At 35.6% G+C, this 22,034-nt stretch overlaps 1 protein-coding gene across 4 annotated transcripts in view; it reads right to left on the bottom strand.

The window, feature by feature from the left end:
* The window catches only part of ARFGEF1 (ARF guanine nucleotide exchange factor 1), a 151,163-nt gene that overhangs the window by 79,678 nt on the left and 49,451 nt on the right, over positions 1–22,034 (bottom strand). For 2 of the 4 annotated variants that reach the window (XM_025922849.2, XM_086695373.1), the window contains exons 2-7: positions 18,696–18,726; positions 18,018–18,174; positions 16,740–16,886; positions 14,648–14,827; positions 6,785–7,061; positions 4,230–4,340 (exon numbers count right to left, since the gene is read on the bottom strand). In XM_025922849.2, coding sequence (XP_025778634.1) covers positions 4,230–4,340; positions 6,785–7,061; positions 14,648–14,827; positions 16,740–16,886; positions 18,018–18,174; positions 18,696–18,726 — 903 coding nt within the window. Of the gene's footprint in view, positions 1–3,326; positions 3,429–4,229; positions 4,341–6,784; positions 7,062–14,647; positions 14,828–16,739; positions 16,887–18,017; positions 18,175–18,695; positions 18,727–22,034 lie in introns of those variants that run through there. The other 2 variants (XM_086695376.1, XM_086695374.1) reach the window with 2 other exon arrangements.

The following is a 22,034-nucleotide window of genomic DNA, read 5'->3' as shown; positions in this document are numbered from 1 at the left end:
TGCCCCTCCCCTGCTTGTTCCCTCTCTCTCAAAAATAAACATTAAAAAAAGAAGAAGAAAAATACATTCATAGTACTGTATTTATGGGGAAAAATCCACATATAGTGCACTCATGCAGTTCATTATTGAATGGTCAACTATAGTTATAAAGGGAAAAATGCTCCCTTACAATGAAGAGACCTAGTGCTCATCATTAACCAAGTGATCAAACATCATCACTAATATGGGTAACTTGTTATTTATCAATTAACATAACATGATGTAATAAGAAGTACCAACATTACCTATGCAGTCAGGAAACTGCCCTATCAACTCAAAATATATAACATTCGACAAGACAATTTCATACTCTTTAACAAAAGGTAAGTGTTATGAAAGATGGGGGGAAAGACAAGAGAACTTGTTCTAAACTAATGAGACCAAAGAGACACAATCAAATGCAGTGAGCGTACCCAGATTGGGCCCTGTACTTAAAAAGGAAAAGGAAAAAAAGGATATAAGAGAGACGATTTGGGAATTTGGAAACATTATAAAATGTAGTATTTATATTAGATATCCTTGAAATAGTGTTAATTTTCTTAGGTGTGAAAACGAATTATGGTTATGTATGAGAATGCCTTTATTCTTAGAAAAGATATGCTGAAGTAACAGAGTAAAGCATCAGGATATATATAACCCATCTTTAAATGGTTCAGCAAAGGCAAGCAAAACACACACATTTACATACACGTATGTGTGTAGGTCTATTTAAACACACATAAAATGAATGTATCAAAATTTTTAACAACTAGTGAATCCAGAGAAAGGGCATACAGGTGTTCACTGCACTGTTCTTTGGATTTTTCTCTAGGTATGAAAATGTTCTAAGTAAAAAGTTGCAGAAAAATCAAAGAAATTTCACTTCACACTCTGTATTGATATGTATTCAAGACTGGTAAAGAGTTTTTTGCAAAGGGCCAGTTAGTAAACATTTTAGGCTTTGCAGGCCATATGGTCCCTGGTGCAAAGACAGCCACTGTAGGCAATACATAAATAAGCATGTGTTCTAAAAAAGCAATATTTACAAAAATAGGCAATGGGCTAAATTTAGCTCATGAGACATAATTCGCCATCCCCTAACATGTATTACTAAACTTCTAAAGAATGCATGGGCACATAATGCTCTTTCTTCCCTGACTGTAAGTTTACAAGGGTTTTTGTTTTTAAATTCAGACTTCCCAGGAGCATGGCCTCTTGTTTAGTCTCTATACTTGCCCATTCAATGATTTTATGGCTTTAACTACTAACTTATAACAAAATGACTCCCATCTATAGCACCTGTCTTGATATCTTAGGCCAGATTTCTAGATTTCTATTATGTGTATCATAAAATTTCCACATGGATGGTGCAGTAAAAAATTAGTAATTTTTTCTCCCAAGCCAACTTTTCCTCCAACATAATTTAATTCTACCAATTCCACAACCATCCACCTACCCATTTAGACTCAGAAACTGGGATACCACCAAAGCAGAGATGAGTTAACATAGCAGGCCCAAGACTGCCTATCCTTAGAAAGGCCTGCTTGCAAGGTTGGTCCTTGGCTGGGACCTGGAACTACATTTTGGAAGGGTTTGCACTATTCCCAGAACTAGTTAAGAGTGGCTTACTGTGCCTAAACTGTACAAATAATGTGGTTTATGCTAAATACAGCTTTCCTTCTGGAAATCTGAAATTTGGGTACATGCAAGTAGAGGGTGCCAACAAAACTTTGGGCACTTAGTCTAATGAGCTACTCTGGTAGCCAACACCTACAATCTGATGTGGAGGAATTAAGCGCTTCCTGTGTGACTTGTACAGGGAGAGGGCTCTTGGAAGTATGCACCTGATTTCCTTCAGACATTGCCCCACATGTCTTTTCCCTCTGATGATTTTGTATCGTACTGTTACATGGTAAAAATTTTAGTGGTGAGTATAATTATATGATGAGTCCTATGAGTCCCTCTAGTAAATCACAAAACCTTGAGATATTCTTGGGGTCTTTGACATACCTTATAATTTCTTTTTCAGCAAGGTATTTAATCAGTTGCAAGGTCTTTTTTTTTTTAATGATTTTTTTAAGTTTATTTATTTATATTGAGAGAGAGCCAGCAGGGGAGGGGAAGACAGAGAAAGAGAAAAAGAGAGAGAGAGAGAGAGAGAGAGAGACAGAGACAGAGACAGAGATTGAATGAATGAACGAATGAATCCCAAGCAGGCTCTGCGCTGTCAATGCAGAGTCTGACGCAGGGCTCAATCCCACGAACCATAAGATCATGACCTGAGCTGAGATCAACAGTTGGACAAGTAACCAACTTGAGCCACCCAGGCACCCCAGTTGCAAAGCCTACTTGATTCAACATTCGATATCTCACTTCTCATTCACATTTTCTTCATTTCCACTGTTTCTGTCCTGCTGAGGATTCCATTACAGCACTGGTCTCCTATTGTACTTTCTACTTCCGCACTTCCTTCTTCTAACAGAATAATTCTAATCATTCCATCTATTAATTAAAAAAATTCATAATGGTAACTCATTTTGTGATAGAATAAAGTCTAAGATCCTAAACTTTAAATTAGTAAGCTTAAGATTTCTTTAACCTTAGGGGTGCCTGGGTGGCTCAGTCAGTTAAGTGTCCAACTCTTGATTTCAGCTCAGGTCATGATCTCATGGTTCCAAGTTTGAGCCCCACACCCACTCAGGCTATGTGCTGACAGCGCAGAGCCCACTTAAAGTTCTGCCTCTCCCTCTCTTCCCTGCCCCCCTTAAAAAAAAACAAAGAGGACCGCCTGGGTGGTTCAGTCAGTTGAGCATCTGACTTGAGCTCAGGTCATGAACTCATGGTGTTTATGAGTTCAAGCTCTGCATCGGGCTCTGCACTAACAGCTCAAAGCCTGGAGCCCGCCTCAGATTCTGTGTCTCCCTGTCTCTCTGCACCTCCCCTCCCCCCAGCCCCTCTGCCCAGCTCACACTCTCTCTCAAAAATAAATAAACATTAAAAAAAAAAATCTCTTTAACCTTAGTTTCTATTGTATGACATCACATACTCTATACTTCAGCCAAACTACCACCTGCCGATTCCCAAACCATCCTCTCCTCTAAATCTGAACTAACAGAGTTTCCAATACATTAAATACCATTCCCCAAACTTGTGTGAATCCATATAGTCTAAGTTCAAGTGTCATCACCTACATGAAGTCCTCCCGGATCATTTTAGAAATAATCACTTTTTACAAAATTTTAATAGGATGTTAGCTATTTCTTTCTAACGGCACTTATCACTTTATACCTTGTATTAGTCTTACATACATACATTCCAGAACCCCCTTCTTCCAGAGCATGGTCTATCCTGGATTAACTTTTGTATCCTCCTACAGTGCCACACAACTGTACGTACTTCCTTAGTATTTGCTGAATGAAAAGATGAAAAAACAAGAAGGCAATCAGATGAATGCCTGGTTCTAGTGTTTCATTAAAGGAGAAAAGATATTCTTAGAAAGAATGGTAATATAAAAGGGAGTTAGTATGGCTGAAACAGTATTCTTCTCATTCAAGAGCCATACTGTACATACATTTAATCATATATGTAGAAGTATACGTAGCAAGGTTCTATGCTTAGTCCTGGGCAAGATACCATGAATTAAATAAGCTTCAGTGGATTAGTCTCAAATCTAATGCTATCTATAAATAATACTATTTATGGAAAATGGGAGATAAAATCCTAACAAACTGTAATAAAACATCTTTATAGTATTACAAAGATATATCCATAAGATATGACCTGCCCCTGTATCAATTATACCTTGGTTGTGACAATAAAGGTATAAGAAAGCCTAATTTTTTTCAAAAAAAAGACATGAAATACTCAAAACTGAATCAATTTAAATATTTTCATTATCAAGTTTCATGCATTTAGGAGTATAAAGAATATATCTCTACCATCAAAACACAAAAACAAAGCAATGAAATGGCATCAACTTTTTCTCAATGGGGAGGGGGAGTAACGGATTATTATAAAAGACTGTAACCGAACCTAGAGAAAAAGAGAGAGTTAATTCTTTGATAATTAAAAACATTTAAATATTTTTTCTATACACACACTCTAATTTGAGAAAGAGCTTATATATTTGCCCTTTTTGTTCCACATATAAATAGTCTCCATAGTTAGATGAAATATCAAAGAATAAACTAATTTTGAGTGAAACACACTACCTCCAACAACGATGTTCACCATTTCTTCTACAATGCTCTGTACAATGTCTTGTGGCTTTTCCTCACAGTCATGGTTTTCTCCATCATATAATATGTCATTTTTAGATAATGCTTTAAAAAATAAAAATCCAAGAAAACATTATTTGAATTTTTTGGAAACTTTTACCAAACATTTAAAATTAAAAACTTTGCTAAACAATTAAGAATAAAAGAAAATCCAATGGATAACATGAAACTAGAAGTAATTAATTACAAGTTAAACATTCAGAATTCATAACTATACCAAATTTACAATATTTTATAAATTTAAGTCAATTTCAAAAATGATTCATTTGACAAACTATTAAATGATCATTCAACTTAAGCAAATTTTCTAGATTATTCCTTCAGAAGCTAAACATTTAAAGTATTTTGAATGAAAGATTTCTAACATGTCTGACATACTTATCAAGTAATATGTTAAATGTAACTAAAGCCTGCATTGGTCAATTCCGTTTATCAATAATGTGCCTTTGTATTTGTGAAGTCTCTGAAGACAAAGAGACAGGGCCATGTGGGCCTCCAACAGTGCATTCCAGCCCTTCCTTACTGTTTCTTCCCCAAACCAATCTATATACCCAATGTAAAACTAAATTTAATAAATAAAAAAGGATTAATTCTCCAATTTAACAAACAGACAGACATATATGCCCAAGAGAACTTCTGAACAGCTTAAGAGAAACTGATAAACCTTGACATTCCAGAGTTAGCTTGCAGATAAAAATAGGATTTCTACTGGTTGTTTTGAAATGTTGCAAATACCTCAGGAAGGCTCAATTAACATTTTCGGACGCTTTGGGATCAAGGACCCTGTTCTGCCCTACTCCAAACAGCATCAGACTGCACATTAGCTGATAGTGCTGCTAACACCCTCATCCCCACTCACACTGCCCTCCAGAAACCTGTCCTCCCTATTGTTCACTGCTCCTAATCTACTGTTTGCTACATTCTACAGAATACTGAATGCCACAAGGGGATATCTGATAAAGAAGCATACCAATCAGTACACTTATTTTATAAAAAATCTAAATACGGTAATAACACAAGATTCTTCGGTGGAGTAAAAACATATAAGATGTTTTGACAGATAATTTTTCTGCCACCCTTAAGCTTTGTATTTCTGTCCTCTAGCTGCCTAAAATTATCTAGAGTTTGAAAGTTAGTTTCAACAAAACTAAATATACAGTCACTAATATGTGACCAATGTGAGGCTTGATCTCACAAACCGCGAGATCACGACCTGAGCCGAAATCCAGAGTTGTACGCTTAACTAAGTCACCCAGGCACCCCAAAGTTACCCCTTTTAAAATAAAGAGTAAAGCACTATTAAAAGCATTAAAAAGGCATCTAATCATGCCACTGCTGATGTTCATCCCACTATTACATTATAAAAAAGATGTGGTAGAAAAAAATCAACGGCTGAAAATATATTACAGAAGTCCTTTCTCAAAGAAAAATACAGAATTCAGATGAACTGTAACTGAGACCTAACCATCCTACTTCCATGCAAACATAGTAAACAGGCAACAGAATTTCCATCATTTTTTGATGGAAGTTAATAAGAAACAAAGGGAACAACAAAACTCCCTAGCAGTTTTATAAACTAGCTAAAGCTGAAAATAATGTCTGGGAGGAAAAAAAAAAAATGACTTCATGTGATTATTTTTAGAGAAACAAATTAGTAAAATAAATAAATGTAATTTAATTTTTGTAATCTTGCAACCCTTTTCTTTTTTAAAAAATACTTATTTTAAGAGACCGAGAATGCACATGAGTTGGGGCGGGGGGGGGGGGGGGGTGGGGGGGGCGGGTAGAAAGAGAGGAGTGAGAATTCCAAGCAGGCTCTGTGCTATCAGTGTGGAGCCTGACACAGGGCTAGAGCTCACAAATCAGGAGATCATGACCTGGGCCAAAATCAAGAGTTGGATGCTCAATTGACTGAGCCATCCAGGTACCCCTTCTAACCTTTCTCTTACAAATAAATTTACTCAGAAAAATACTATCAGAGAACATCTCAATTTTAGGGCTTACTATACATCAGGATATAAAAATATTTTTGTATGTTAGGTGGTTACTCTATTTTTATACTTAATTTCAGTACTTTTAGACAATAGTATTTTCTGAACCAGTAACACATTGATGCCCTAAAACTTGCAGTCACATTCCAGAAAATCTTATAAACAGATCTTTTGTTTGTTGTGAAACTTTTAAGAAAAGTGAAGTTCCTATATGACATGGTAACAAACATTCAAGACCCCCTTTAGTAACATGTATCTTCTCCAAAACAAGTCTGTAAATTGTACTGCTCATGAGATGCCAGTGAATGCATAGTATTAATAGATATCCTGTATTTTGAAGTCAATTAAATTCACTACCTAGGATGGAAAACATCCACAACTAACCACCATGTGTCTGCTATCCATTAAATCACATTACCCTTTCCACATTTCTTTCCCAAACATGCATGCCTACACTCTCCCTTAACATGTCCCACAACCCCTTCTCAAAAAGATTACTTTCAGCTGCAGTTGCCTGATCAGCTTCAGTCTGTTCATTTTCTGCACTGGAAATATCAGATCCATTTTCAGGTTCTGTGTCATCCTGAAGGCTTTTATCCACATCATTTGTATGGGAATCAAGGTCCCCTTCATGTTCTTGGGTCATATGATCAACAGTTTGAGGTGGCAAATATCTAAGTTGAGGTGATTCAGGCTCATGATGGCTTACTGGAGACTGCAACAGATGATGATGCTGCCGATGCCTTTCTTTTTCCATTTGTTTGGCTTCCTGCAACTGGAAAGAAATAATTTCCCATATTAGTAAAATAAGTTGTTTAAAATTTGGAAGGATAATGTTATGCTCAACTATAAATCCTTTATATAAAGGTGTCATTTTGTCTCTGGGATTAGAAATTGTAGTCCATCAGAAGCAAAGAACATAAAATATACTAAAAACACACAAGAACAAGTAACAGTGGTTACTTCTTAGAGGGACGGAAATTGGTACATAAAAACAGAGATAAAGTCTTTCAGTACATATCTTCTCTTCACTATTTTTGGTGTTTGAATCATGTGACTGTATAACCTAAGCAAAATTTACAAAACTGAAATAAATTTTAATAGTCTCAGAATAATAATTGGATTAATGCAAACAGTGGATTTTCCTAAAATCAAAATTTCACTAAGGGAGGGAAAAAGTGAATGGGGAAATAAAACACACACTCATTTTACTTATACATACATAAACAAATGAAATCTAGATACACAAGAAAATAGTCAATGATAATGGTTACTTATGGGGGGGGGGGGGGGGTTAGGAAATGACCAAATTAGAAACAAGGGTCAGAGGGAATTTTCAGTGTATACTCTTCTGTAACATGTTCTTATGTCACATTGTCAAATGTCATTTAAGTAAAAATAATAAAATTACATACAATAAAATCATAATGAGTACTTAAATGTCTCTGTCCAGTCATCTTAATAAGGATGAAAAAATCATATCAACAAATGTTTAAGAGACCTGTCATTATTATATATAGAATACCACCTGTAAAACTGGCTTACTTGTAAGATGCTAAACCAGTAACAAACAGAATCACAGAGTTTCATTTTTTAGCACTTTACTGCTTTCAGATACAACTCTTTTGGTCCTCATAACTGAAGAATAAGAATGATTCTCACAGGATGCTTCGATGGCTGTCAGTTCAGCATCCAACTCTTGATTTTGGCTCAGGTCTTGATCTCAGAATTCAGGAGTTCGAGCCCTCTCAGCTGGGCTCTGCACTGACAACATGCAGCCTGCTTGAGAGTCTCTCTCCCTCTCTCTCTGCTGCCCCTCCCCAGTTTGTGCACACTCTCTCTCTGTCTCTCTCTCTCTCTCAATAAATAAATAAATTTTATATATATATGAAAAAAGAATGATTCTCACAGAATTAATTTCCATAATGGTAAATACTCTGTCAAATAAGAACATTTCATATTTCTTAGTAATATTCCATTTTATGTGGAAACACCAGAACTAATTATATGAATGTATAAAATATATTTAAACTAAAAGATTTTAATGCCCAAAGTGCCAATGCCAAAATTCCTTATAATAAACATGTCTAAATCCATGTTTTACAGATAAAGAAAATGATGCACATGACTATTTGCACAGCTGGAATCAGAACAGAATTTTCAGACTGATACTTTAGCCCATTCATGAGAAAGTCAATCTCAAAAGTAGCAGTGAAGAACCTATGCCTTGCAATCCAATCCCACCCTCAGGCTAAGCTTCAACAGATAGGCAATGTGGTTTAGTGGAACAAGCACATGCTTTGGAATCACCTACAGGCATGGTGTCCAATTCTAGTTCTATTTATTCTAGCGTTTCTATAACTCTAGAAATATCCTTAAAAAAAAAGCAATGTTATTGCATGAAAATAAACCTTTAAACATTTTCTATACACTTCCCTAGTTTCTAGATGGGTTTCTCAACATCAGTACTATTGACATTTTAGGTGAGATAGTTTTTGTTGTGGAGGGGTACTGTGTGGTATACTGCAGGGTGTTTAGCAATGTCCCTATCCTCTACCTGCTATGTGCCAGTAACAGCCTCCCCGTCCCAGTCATGATAATCAAGAGCCTCAAGTGTGGCTTCAGGGGCAAAAAAACACTGTTCTATAGAAAGAAATTAGCATTTTCTCCTTTGAAAATATTTTAGACCTAAACATTTTATAGAAAGTTTTATATGAGTAGGGGGAAGGGAAAGGTTATTAATGGTATATGTAAGTGAATTAGACTTCTAGCTTACAATATTTTAGCAAATGTTCAAGTTAAATCAGTCTGCTCCCCACTTTTTTTTCTTTCTCTCTCCTGTCTTTTTTTTCTATAATTTTACATAGCACAGAACTAAATACCCTTCATGACATGAAACATATTCACAGCTTTTATCAAAATTCAGTTATATATTTATTTGTGTGATTATCTGTTTAAGGTTTATCTTTCCCTTCTATGCCCCACAGTTTTTAAGATCTTTCAAGGTAGTAGTCAAGTTGGTTTTGCCCATCACTACAACTGAAACTGAGAACAGTGCTAGGAACATAAGTAATATAATAAAAACTTGTTGCAATCCCTATCAAAATAACACCAGCATTCTTCACAGAGCTAGAACAAACAATCTTAAAATTTGTATGGAACCAGAGTAGACCCCGAATAGCCAAAGCAATCTTGAAAAAGAAAACCAAATGATATATACAATGGAATACTACTTGGCAATGAGAAAGAATGAGATCCTGCCATTTGCAGCAGGATGGATGGAACTGGAGGGTATTATGCTAAGTGAAATAAGTCAGTCAGAGAAAGACAGATATTATATGTTTTCACTCATATGTGGATCTTGAGAAACTTAACAGATGACCACGGGGGAAGGGAGGGGGAAAAATAGTTACAAACAGAGAGAGAGGGAGGCAAACCATAAGAGACCCTTAAATACAGAGAACAAACCGAGGGTTGATGGGGGGTGGGGGTGACGGGAAAGTGGGTGATGGGCATTGAGGAGGGCACTTGTTGGGATGAGCACTGGGTGTTGTATGGAAGCCAATTTGACAATAAATTATATTAATTAAAAACAAAGAAAGAAAGAAAGAAAGAAAGAAAGAGAGAGAGAGAGAGAGATAACCAAAGCTGGAGGCATCACAATCCCAGACTTCAAGATGTATTACAAGGCTGTAATCATCAAGACAGTATGGTACTGGCACAAAAACAGACACTCAGGTCAATAGAACAGAACAGAGAACCCAAAAATGGACCCACAAACGTATGGCCAACTAATCTTTGACAAAGCAGGAAAGAATATCCAATGGAATAAAGACAGTCTCTTCAGCAAGTGGTGCTGGGAAAACTGGACAGCAACATGCAGAAGAATGAACCTGGACCACTTTCTTACACCATACACAAAAAAAACTCAAAATGAATTAAAGACCTAAACTTAAGACAGGAAGCCATCAAAATCCTAGAGAACAGGCAAAAACCTCGATGACCTAAGCTGCAGCAACTTCTTACTCAACACATCTCCAGAGGCAAGGAAAACCAAAGCAAAAATGAACTATTGGGACCTCATCAAGATAAAAATCTTCTGCACAGCAAAGGAAACAATCAGCAAAACTAAAAGGCAACCGAAGGAATGGGAGAAGATATTTGCAAATGACATCAGATCAAGGGTTAGTATCCAAAATCTATAAAGAACTTACCAAACTCAATACCCAAAAAACAATCCAGTGAAGACATGGGCAAAAGACATGAATAGACACTTCTCCAAAGAAGACATCCAGATGGCCAACCGACACATGAAAAAATGCTCAACATCACTCATCATCCAGGAAATACAAACCAAACCACAATGAGATACCACCTCACACCTGTCAGAATGGGTAACATTAACAACTCAGGCAACAACAGTTATTGGTGAGGATGCAGAGAAAGAGGATCTCTTTTGCACTGCTGGTGGGAAGGCAAACTGGTGCAGCCCCTCTGGAAAACAGTATGGAGGTTTCTAAAGAAATTAAAAATAGAAGTACCCTATGACCCAGCAACTGCACTACTAGGTATTTATCCAAGGGATACAGGTGTGCTGTTTCAAAGGGGCACATGCACACCAATTTTTATAGCAGCACTATCAACAATAGCCAAAGGATGGAAAGAGCCCAAATGTCCATTGATGGATGAATGGATAAAGAAGATGTGGTATGTATGTGTGGTGTGTATGATGTGGTGTGTATGTGTGTGTGTGTGTGTGTGTACACACACACACACACACATATATACACACACACACACATACACACACACAATGGAGTATTACTAGGCAATCAAAAAGAATGAAATCTTGCCATTTGCAACTATGTGGATGGAGCTAGAGGATATTATGCTAGGTGAAATTAGAGAAAGACAAATATCATATGACTTCACTCATGGGAATTTAAGAAACACAACAGATGAACATAAGGAAAGGGAAGCAAAAATTATATAAAAATAGGGAGGGGACAAAACATAAGAGACTTAAATATAGAGAAGAAACAGAGGGTTGCTGGAGGGGTTGTGGGAGAGGAATGGGCTAAATGGGTAAGGGGCTTAAGGAATCCACTCCTGAAATCACTGTTGCATTATATGCTAACTAACATGGATGTAAATTAAAAAATAAATTATTAAAAAAAAAAACAACTTGTTGAACAAGTCAAACCAATAAAACTTTTCTCATGTTTCTGCCATTAAAAAGTGATAAAAGATTATATGCATTCATTTCTTTAAAAAAAGCAGTACAACTACTATTTGTAGTTTCAAAATACTAGAAAGGATCCAATGTCAATATGTAGAAGAGTGACTGAATAGACTACAGCACATCTCAGAGTACCATACACCTACAAAAAAGATGATCTAAAAGTAATATGGAATGATTTCCAGGACATACTTCTAAGTGAAAAGAGCAAAGTACTAAGAAAGATGTATAGTATGTGTGGTAGCCAGCCTTTAAGATGGTCACCAATGATTTCTCCTTTTGATTTTCACTTCCTTGCAAAGTCCCCTCCCACATTGTACCAGGGATGGTCTGGGTACCCGCTTCTGATCATAAAGTAGACACTGTAGCTTCTGTTTTGTTGCTGTCTGATCATCTTCCCTGGAGATAGCCAGCTGCCATGCTGTGCGCATCCCTATGAGATCCACACAAAACTCAGGCCTTTCCAGACAACAGGCAGTAAAGAACTGAGACCTTTCACCAAAGCCAAATGAGTAAGACTGAAGTGTCTTCTCTAGCCCAATGAAACCTTTAAATGACTGCAGCACCAGATCACACTGTGATCCATGCAGGGAACTACAACTTCATGTGGAACCCAAACCATACCCACCCAGCTAAGCCACTACTGTATTCTGGCCTTTCAGAAACTCTGAGAGATAAGCAGCTAAATGATAAGTTTTAAGCAGCTGAAGTTTGGGGTAATTTGTTATGCAATGATACGTAACTACTATAGTATGCTACTACCTCTCATGTAAGAAAGAGGATATGTGAAATCATACATGTATCTGCTCATTTGTGTTACATAAATGCAGGACGGATAAACTAGAAACAAAAGAGATTAGCAACATCCAAGGGGCAGGAAGAAGGGGGAAGAAGAATGGAGTCAGAGGGATGAAGGAGGAGTAGTCCTCTGAGTATACCTTTTGTGTAGCTGTGTTAAATCATAGTCCTGTTTAACATACTCAAGAAATAAGCAATTAAAACTAACCAAGAAAAGGAAAAACAAGCAATAATAAATTAATTTAATCGTATAAAGGAATTAACATTATGGCATGAAGAGTGTGGAGAAAAAAAAGAACCTAAGTAACTTCAGAAAACAATAGTTTGAATGAATCTTATAAGGCTAAAAGAACTGGGGCGCCTGGGTGGCTCAGTCGGTTAAGCGGCCGACTTCGGCTCAGGTCATGATTTCGTGGTCCGTGAGTTCGAGCCCTGCATCGGGCTCTGTGCTGACAGCTCAGAGCCTGGAGCCTGTTTCAGATTCTGTGTCTCCCTCTCTCTGACCCTCCCCCATTCATGCTCTGTCTCTGTCTCAAAAATAAATAAACGTTAAAAAAAAATAAATGCTGTAATCTACTTAGTAAGTTTGTTTCTCACAGTGGTATGGGTTAACTATTCTAAAACTATTTTATGTGGATAATAGGACTCAACAAATACTGTATCATAGAAAATAAAAGCCATACTTTTCATTGTTTAGAGACAGGACGTTACAAATAAGTAAAGGGAAAAGGCTGAAATGAACCCTGTCATGTTGGACTGAAAGATGTATCAGTATAAAAATATACAGACATATAGGTGTGGGGTTAGGTGAAAGAGGGACTATAAAGATACATCTTTCCTAGCTCTATCTGCTGAGAGGGCCTAGAAGCAATAACATCTCAGTAGCAATGAATACACCTAGCACTCAGATTTTGGTTTCTAATTACCATTCTCCAATTGAAGGAGCCAAAACTCCCTGTTGAAGTGGTTGGTTCTAGGGCTGAAGGAGAAAAAATTCAAAATGAGCCTGGAACATTTTGAGATTACAGGAAGTAAGGAGGTACTCAAAAAAGGATGGGAGCTTGTAAAAAGTACACAAGGCCAAAGCTGGAATAATCTGGGCAACAAAATAAATAATAGCACTGAATTATAACCAACAGAATAAATATCTATGAGTAAAGACCAATATAAATAAAAAATTGAAAAATATATAGGAAAGAAGAATTCTTTTAATAGATACAGAAGAATAACTCTTGTTTATAAAGAAGAAGAGATCAACAGAAAATCACCATTAGGGAAACACCACAGTAATAAGTGTTGCCAACAAGATCCACTGAAGGATAGTTAAAATGGGGATGGGGAAATATAAGAAGGAAACAGGATATTTACACAGTTTTAAGGTAACTCCAAGATCTTTACAGTGGAGGAACCTGGAAGATACCACCTTAACCAAGTAATCAAAGTTAACATTACCAGTAACAGGACATGTCAACATCATGAACTCCTGATACAATGCACTGAAAAGGACACAACAGTGCTTCAGAGGTATTCTAGCAAAAACTGGACAATGTCAGTCTAATCATGAGAAAACATCAGACAAAGCAAACTGAGGTACCTTAAAAAAAATGGTTTAAGTATCCCTCAAAAGTACATTGTCAGATCCTGGATTGGAACTTGAAACAAAAAAAAGGATATTTGTAGGAAAACTGGTGAAATTCAAGTAGGCTCTGTAGTTTATTTAACAGTAATGTACAAGTATTATAATATGGTTATATAAGACACTGGCATTAAAGAAAGACGGGTAAGGGGATCTCTCTGTAATATCTAAAGTTTAAAATCAGTTTTAAAAAAAGTTAGAAGTTGATATGTAATTATGTAGACCTAAACAAGTAAAAAGAATACATAAAATGATTCTTTAGCTGATCTCTTAGCCCCCCAAAATTTATTTCATCAATGTAGATACACATTTTACTTTGAAAGGACTCAATGACTAAATATTTTATAGCAGAATAGATCAAATCAGGTAGCATTATAGCTACATTACACTCATCTACTAAACTTGAGTACAAAAGTATCACCAATCTATTAACACTTCCATGAGGATGACAATGAATATCTTTCAAATTCTACTTGTCAACCACTAAAAATATATTTTTCCAAAGTTAAACAAGTCAGTTAACCTCAAAACAAAGCAAAATAATACCACAAATCTTCACTAAAGTACAACTGTAAATGAAAAACATTCTTCTCTACAAGTACCAAAGATTTCACTATAATTTCTCTAAATTCTTTTCTATATTTGGTACCTGTGGTGTTCTTTACAATCTCTGTTTTTTAATACTTACTGCTTGGTTTTCCATGCGTGCAAAGATAACATTTAGCATCTGAGTAAGAGTAGCTTTGGCTGTCGTCTGATTGATGAGATTTTTGCTTGCTAGATAGATATTGTAACATGTTCTCACAGCTTGCAGGACAGTTCCTTCATGAATTTCTATGTGTTGCGATGTTACTGCAGTAAGTAAAGCCTTTAAAAAGAAAGACACAGTTAAAGCAATTTTCTGCATCCTGCATTTCAGCACAAAAATATGAGTATTTTTATATTAGAATTAAAACTTTTAGATACCATTAGCACTTTCAAGTACACATGAACAGAATTTTCAGTATACACCCAACCGAATTTCTAACCTTGAATATGTATTATCAACTGGCAGTAATTTCCAAATAATCCTCCCAAACCCAGAACACAAGAAAACTATACAATTAAATTGTTTCAACACTCAAGTTTCATTTTTATAAAACTATTAGTCTATTAAAATGCACAGCACTAATTGTCCAGCAGAACACAGATATGCTTCCTAAGACATATGCTTCATATGACATATCTGTTGAATAAGGCTGTCAACTTTGGAGGGTACCTACTGTCTTATTCACTTCCAAATTTTTCTGAGATGGTTCTCACAGATCAGACTAAATAAATATACTGCTGTTGTTGGTGAAGATGTTTACACACAGAATAAAGCATTCAAGTATCAGATTAAATTAGAATAAAGCATTTAAAATAATCCTAAGTGAATTTCCCAATAAACTTTGTATGAATGTTCACAGATTAGGGTACATGCAATTTCTCAAGAGCAAGGACTCTTTTGTCCTTTATGCTGTACAATACTACACAAAGTCAGCACTGAGTTTATTTTAAATAAACCATGATTGATATTAAATTGCAAATGACAGGGGGCGCCTGAGTGGCTCAGTCAGTTGAGCATCCAACTTCGGCTCAGGTCATGATCTCATGGCTCGTGAGTTCGAGCCCCGTGTCAGGCTCTGTGCTGATGGCTCAGAGCCTGGAGCCTGCTTCGGATTCTATGTCTCCCTCTCTCTCTGCCCCTAACCCACTCACATTCTGTCTCTGTCTCTCTCAAAATAAATAAACATTAAAAAAATTAAAAAAATAAATAAATAAATTGCAAATGACAGGCCAACTGATTGGACAGCATTTTTAGAATAACTTGTGAAGTGACTACAGCTATGAAACTGAAAGGCTCAGAGGGGCTTTATCTACACTTGAAAAACACTTTATACATGTAAATGATTTCAAAAGTACTAAAAGTACAAGAAAATTTTACTGATGCTTAACATATCACCATGACCATTAGCAGTCATATTAAGACTTCAATATTTATAACAGACTAAAAACACAACTGAGTGACTTTTCTTTAAAGGAGTTTGATCACCCAGGTGTATTATAGCACAAACCCAGAAGAAAGTTTGGCTGAGCATGTTCAGCAAATGAACAGGTGCAAGGGAATCAGTAAGGCTGATGCACAAATAGTTCACATGGTGAAGCATGGGTCTAGAGGGCAGAATACAAGAGATCCAGAAGTAGACAAGAAACTTAGAGGGGTCACAGGACCATCATATGAACCCTAAAGCTCAAAAGACGGAATATGTAGGGCAAACATTCCAGAAACCAAAATACTCTGGAAGACTCTGGGAGCCACAGCCTAAATTGGGACCTTCAAAATAACAGACCTAGAAATATAGTTCACTAGTGAACTCTTGGCATTCAACAAAATCCACTCATATGGGGTCTAAAAAGCAACTAAATGACCTCTATTAGCGATGGAAAGCACATAAAATGACCTTTCCAAATATATCCAACATAAATGGCTTCTGATTTAAAAAATATATAGAGGGATGCCTCGGTGACTGAGTCAGCTGAGCATCTGACTCTTGATTTCGGCTCAGGTCATGATTTCATGGTTTGTGGAATTGAGCCCCTGCTTGGATTTTTTCCCTCTCTCTCTCTGTCCCTCCCCTGCTGGCATGGGCTCTCTCTCTCAAACTAAATAAACTTTAAAATGTATACACACACACACACACACACACACACACACACACACACACACACAATGACAAATTCACTATATAATCAATTACCTTTATTATTTGCAACTGAACTCCTTCATCTGTTTGAGGACCTTGGAAGCAGCCACAAATGGTTTCAATAATTCTATCAATTAATTTTTTGCCTGGTGTTGTACTATCTGGAGCATTGCCAGTCAAGTGCCCATAAGCAATAAGTTTCTAAGATGCAGAAAAAAAATAAAGATCCTAATTAAGCTAATATATATACTAATTGAATATACTTTAAAATTATAATATGTAATTGAATATATGTTAAATTTTTTACATAAAAACATTAAAGTATAATCAAATCCAAGGCTATACTAACTTTTCCTGAAGAAAGGTGTATTAGCTATAAACATGTAAAATTATTTACATTCATAATAACCACAGAAACATACTAACCAGAATAAAACCATCAGGCCGTATTTTGAGAAAGCCACACTTTAGATCTGGTCTGATGAATCAGAATAGGTTACTGCTTTCTTTGTAACCATTATTGATACTGCTTTTGTGAAAGCTATCAACATATTTAAATGATTCAATCTCTTTCTGCATCAGATCTGTGAACATACAGAAAACCCAATTTCCATGCACTGGCTGTAACAAATCATGGATTTGTTCAATCATCATCCATTATAGCCCTGGAAAGCCTTAGATATCAATGAACTTCATCTAAATCCCGAACTAATCATATAAATACGGTTTTTTCCTAGCCACTGAATTATTGGTTCAATACATATAATTCCCCAAACAGTGAAAAGACCTGAAGAGAGAAAGACCCCTCTATCTGGAAATTTTACAAATATCTTAAGAGAATCCCGTGTGTGTGCACACACACGTTTGTTTAAGTAAAACAGGATGAAAGAGTTAAGGAATTTTTCTGACATACGTGAAAATTAGAGCTGAAGTCCAGCAGTGAATAATTAAACTGTCAATATTAACCTATTGCTTTATATAAAACAGCAGGCATTCAGTAAAATCATTGCAAATAATGATGTATGTAAAGTCAGTAGCAGGTTAAAAGTACTATGGTTCCTGCATTTCACTGATGGAAAATAAGACCAAATAAACACTAAGTAAAGATTATTTGTCTCACTAAGCCAACTAATGATTTTTGTTACCCTTAAGCTAGAAACACCTTTTTGAAACTATTATTCTGTCTCTCTTGTATATTAGCAACCATCTGCCTTCTTACCACAAAAAGAATACTCAAGGCTTTCATGGAACATGTCTGAATCACCAATTATGGTAATGTTTAGAAACACATTCAAATTAAATAGTTTTTAGATAATGCCATTTTATACATACCTGTAAACAATCAAGAGATGTACTAACTATACGGGGACATTTGGACTGGCACGCCAATTCAAAGGGTAAGAAGTACTTGTCTGCTTCGATAAAATTTGTCTTTGATTTCACTGGTGGAAGGGTGCTTGATCCACCTTTTGCTTCTCCATGAGGAGGACTAAAGGAAAAAATAGAGTATGATTAGAATATTACATTGATTGTACTGATGATAAACTCATATGAAAACACAAAATTTCAGTTTGAAAGGAATTTTGCTAAACAATCTTCCATCTTCCCGTATTTCATGAGGGTAACCAAAGCCCAGGGAAATGAAATGATTTGCTACAGGTAAAAAGCTAATGGCCAGAGCTGTAACTAAATGCAAGAAAATCAAAGAAATTAAAATAGCTATTTAGTCACTGAAAAAGTATTTAAATTATAAAATAATCATTTGGTAATCTTTCTAAATATGAATCAAAGTCTTTACACAAAGACTTTAAAGTGTATCTTATGGTATTTCAGGAATACCCTCTTATATTTATGAGATCTGCTTATATTTCTTAAAAACTTTTTATTATTAATTTTATCATAAAGATCACATACAGAAAATCTGCCACATATAGATGACTGTATTACTATTTTAACCAAGACTGGTAAGTTTGCAAATTATTTTTACTAAAGAAAATAAACCCCACAAACCTCTGTTTTTCAGTTTCCGCTTTTATTTCCTCTGGGGGGAAAAAAAAGAGGCACATGTTAGAAAACTTGACAACAGAAAGATCATTAAGTAATTTCATTATAAACTTTGTAAACTAATTCATAACTCCTATAAGAAGTTGGGAAGAATGCAAATTCAAAAGAAAATTCAGTAGCTAAAATTCTCTTGCTGTTTAATGTATTAATTTATAAAATATAATTTTATCAAACTATACAAAGAATATATATTAATAACCATAAGGATAGGTACAACTACAGGTTACTAATTCCCAAAGCGTTTATTTTCTCAAAGTAGCTCTTTTTTTGTTGTTGTTGATTTTTTGTTAAGTAACTACATTAACCAGAAGGATTAATATTAAGAATAGAGTATTAAGTATATTGTATTCAAGTTATAAAATTAAGGCATATGTTCAGTGAGAGGAAAAAACTGAACACATCACTCCTAAAATTATCTCTCAAGATTATTGCACTAGGACTATAACCTCTTGACCATGGACATATGTGTTGATATTTAACCAATTTTTCTACTATGACTACACAAGGCACTGTAAAAATACACATGCTCAATTCAATGGTAAATTTTCCCTTTTGTTGTTTATAGCATAAGAAATGAGGTAAATTAGATAAAGCCTACCTATACTAAAAGACCCTTAAATTTAACTGATAGGCTGGGGAGTCCAGTTAATTGTTTAAACCTGTTTAAAATTTGGAAGGAAAATCAAACATAACATTTATAATTACTATTATTATAACCAACAGTTGTTGACAACTAACTATGTGCCAAGCACTATTACATTTTAAATGTACTAACATAAGCCTCACAGCAATCTTCATTTTAAAGATGAGGAAAATGATGCAGCACGTGGGTGGCTCAGTTGGTTAAGCGTCCAGCTTCAGCTCAGCTCATGATCTCAGTCTGTGAGCTAGAGCCCCCCATCAGGCTCTGTGCTAAAACAGCTCAAAGCTTGGAGCCTGCTTCGGATTCTGTGCCTCCCTCTCTCTCCACCCCCTCCTCCAATTGCACTATGTCCCTCTCTCTCTGTCTCAAACACAAACACTTAAAAAAATTTAAAAATTAGGAAAATGAAGCACAAAGAGGTCAAATAATTTGCTCAAGGGCTGCATGGCTTGGGTGTATGGCTAATCAGGTTTCACAACTAGATAATCTAACTTCAGATCCTGGTTTCTTAACCACTCTATTACATATGTGTACCTATGAATATTGACCAAATGTGTTAAAATTGGTATTATAAACTACTAGCCTGTAACTTAATCATTATTAAGTTATCCAGAGACTATATTAAGCCCTTTCTAAAGTGATTTTGTCAAATCACTTTATCATAGGTACATAAAGTTGTATCTATCATTACCTACTCTGTGCTGAGCATCTGATGTTTGGTATTTCAGTTTAGTTCTCTGTGGGCTAAAGCTCTTTTCATTTTACCAGCGGTAGAAGTGGAAGGGAGACGATACAAAAATATTACCGGTAGGTATTTAAAATACTACTTAATAAAAGTTCACAATGTCTGCTACTTAAGATTTGTATATGGCTATTAAAATTGTATAGTTCACGGGGGCGCCTGGGTGGCTCAGTCGGTTAAGTGTCCAACTTTGGCTCAGGTCATGATCTCGCGGTTCACGGGTTTGAGCCGCAAATCGGGCAGAGCCTGCTTCAGATTCTGTTTCCCTCTCTCTGCCCCTCCCCCATTTGCGTTCAGTCTCTCAAAAATGAATAGATATTAAAAATAATTTTTTAATTGTACAGTTCACCAATATGTGTAATTAAAAATAATTTAAATCACCTTAAAAATATGATACAGATGAAAGGAAAATTAAGTGCCCCAAATTTTCATTAAGATTTTTAACCATATTGTTTATTTTTAAATATCATCATTATTTAAGAATCTGAGGTATTGCTAAAATCCAAGTAAGGCAGAAAAACAATGTAAGGGAAGTGAAGGGATAAGGTAGCAATTTTTGTAGAAGGTGAATTTCCATTTATAAAATAAGTAGGAAATATGGTATTCTGGTTAATAATACATTAGTTAAGAATATTAGAAGTAGTACATTTTAAAGAGCACTATGGTTCGACACCATGTTACTAAACAGCCGTGTGACCTTAGGAAACAACCCTTACTTCACAACTAGATGATTACAAAAGTCCCTTATATTCTAAAATATCAGTCAACAACTATCGCTCACCTGCCAAAGCCATCTAGCACCCATTTTCCCAAGTTTAAGGACAGTTTTTACAGCTGAATATTTGCAGTCAAAATGATGACAGGGAACACTAACTTTGAAACCCAGTGAAGAGTAATGTTACTCCACCTGTAAGAATTCTCATTAGGCCAGGATTACAAAATGTATACTCAATTATGGTTATTTTGAATCTTATCAATAAAAAATTTGTGTAAATCTGTTTTCTCTTGGTGTGTAAGTACTTATATAATATCCTTGATTTTTCTTCTTGGCCTGCAAAGCCCTTTATAGAAAAGGTTTGCTGACCTTTGCTCTAAAACATTATGGTTCAAGAGATCTTATAAGACTTTATGAACCATTTTATTCTATGACTCCATTATTTTTAAATGCCCACATTTAAAGTCTAATGAAACATATCCAACACAAGCTATACTAAACGTAACGTTTCTCTAATTCAGAGAGTACTATATGTTTTTTAGTCTCCATATCATTAAGTCATACAAGGCAAGTACTGTTCAAAATGCTTTAGATAAATTGTATTTTTGTAAAAAAAACTTAACTTTCAATATTTCTAATATTTTAATTACCTTGCACTAAATAGGAGTTATACATTTTCCTTTCCCTATACTTATAACCCACAGTAAAAAAAAAAAAAGTTTTAAAGACTGATGAAATCGTTAAAGGTCACAAAACAATTATTACAATTTCCCCCCACTGATTTTTTTAATGTTTATTTATATTTGAGGGAGGGAGGGAGAGAGAGAGAGAGAGAGAGAGAGAGAGAGAGATACAGAGCACAAGTGAGGAGGGGCAGAAGAGAGAGGAAGACATAGAATCTGAAGCAGGCTCTAGGCTCTGAGCTGTTAGCACAGAATCCAATGCTGAGCTCGAACCCACGAACCATGAGATCATAACCTGAGCCAAAGTTGGACACTTAACCAACTGAGCCACCCAGGCACCCCTTCCCCCACTGATTATTACCATAGCTTACATGTTTTCAGCTTGCATGGTTATCTTTCTGGTCCCACAAAATGCTTGTATTTTTATAGTCCCACCAACACACCCTGTATTCATTTTAATGTTTCCTTTCAAAGCTATTTGAGGTCACTTAAACTGGAAGAC

Source organism: Puma concolor, chromosome F2, assembly GCF_028749965.1.
Source record: "Puma concolor isolate L17-30 chromosome F2, mPumCon1.1.hap2, whole genome shotgun sequence".
In the NCBI taxonomy this organism is placed as follows: domain Eukaryota; kingdom Metazoa; phylum Chordata; class Mammalia; order Carnivora; family Felidae; genus Puma; species Puma concolor.
The sequence above is the reverse complement of the archived record's forward strand: the minus strand, read 5'-3'. Positions and strand labels throughout refer to the sequence as shown.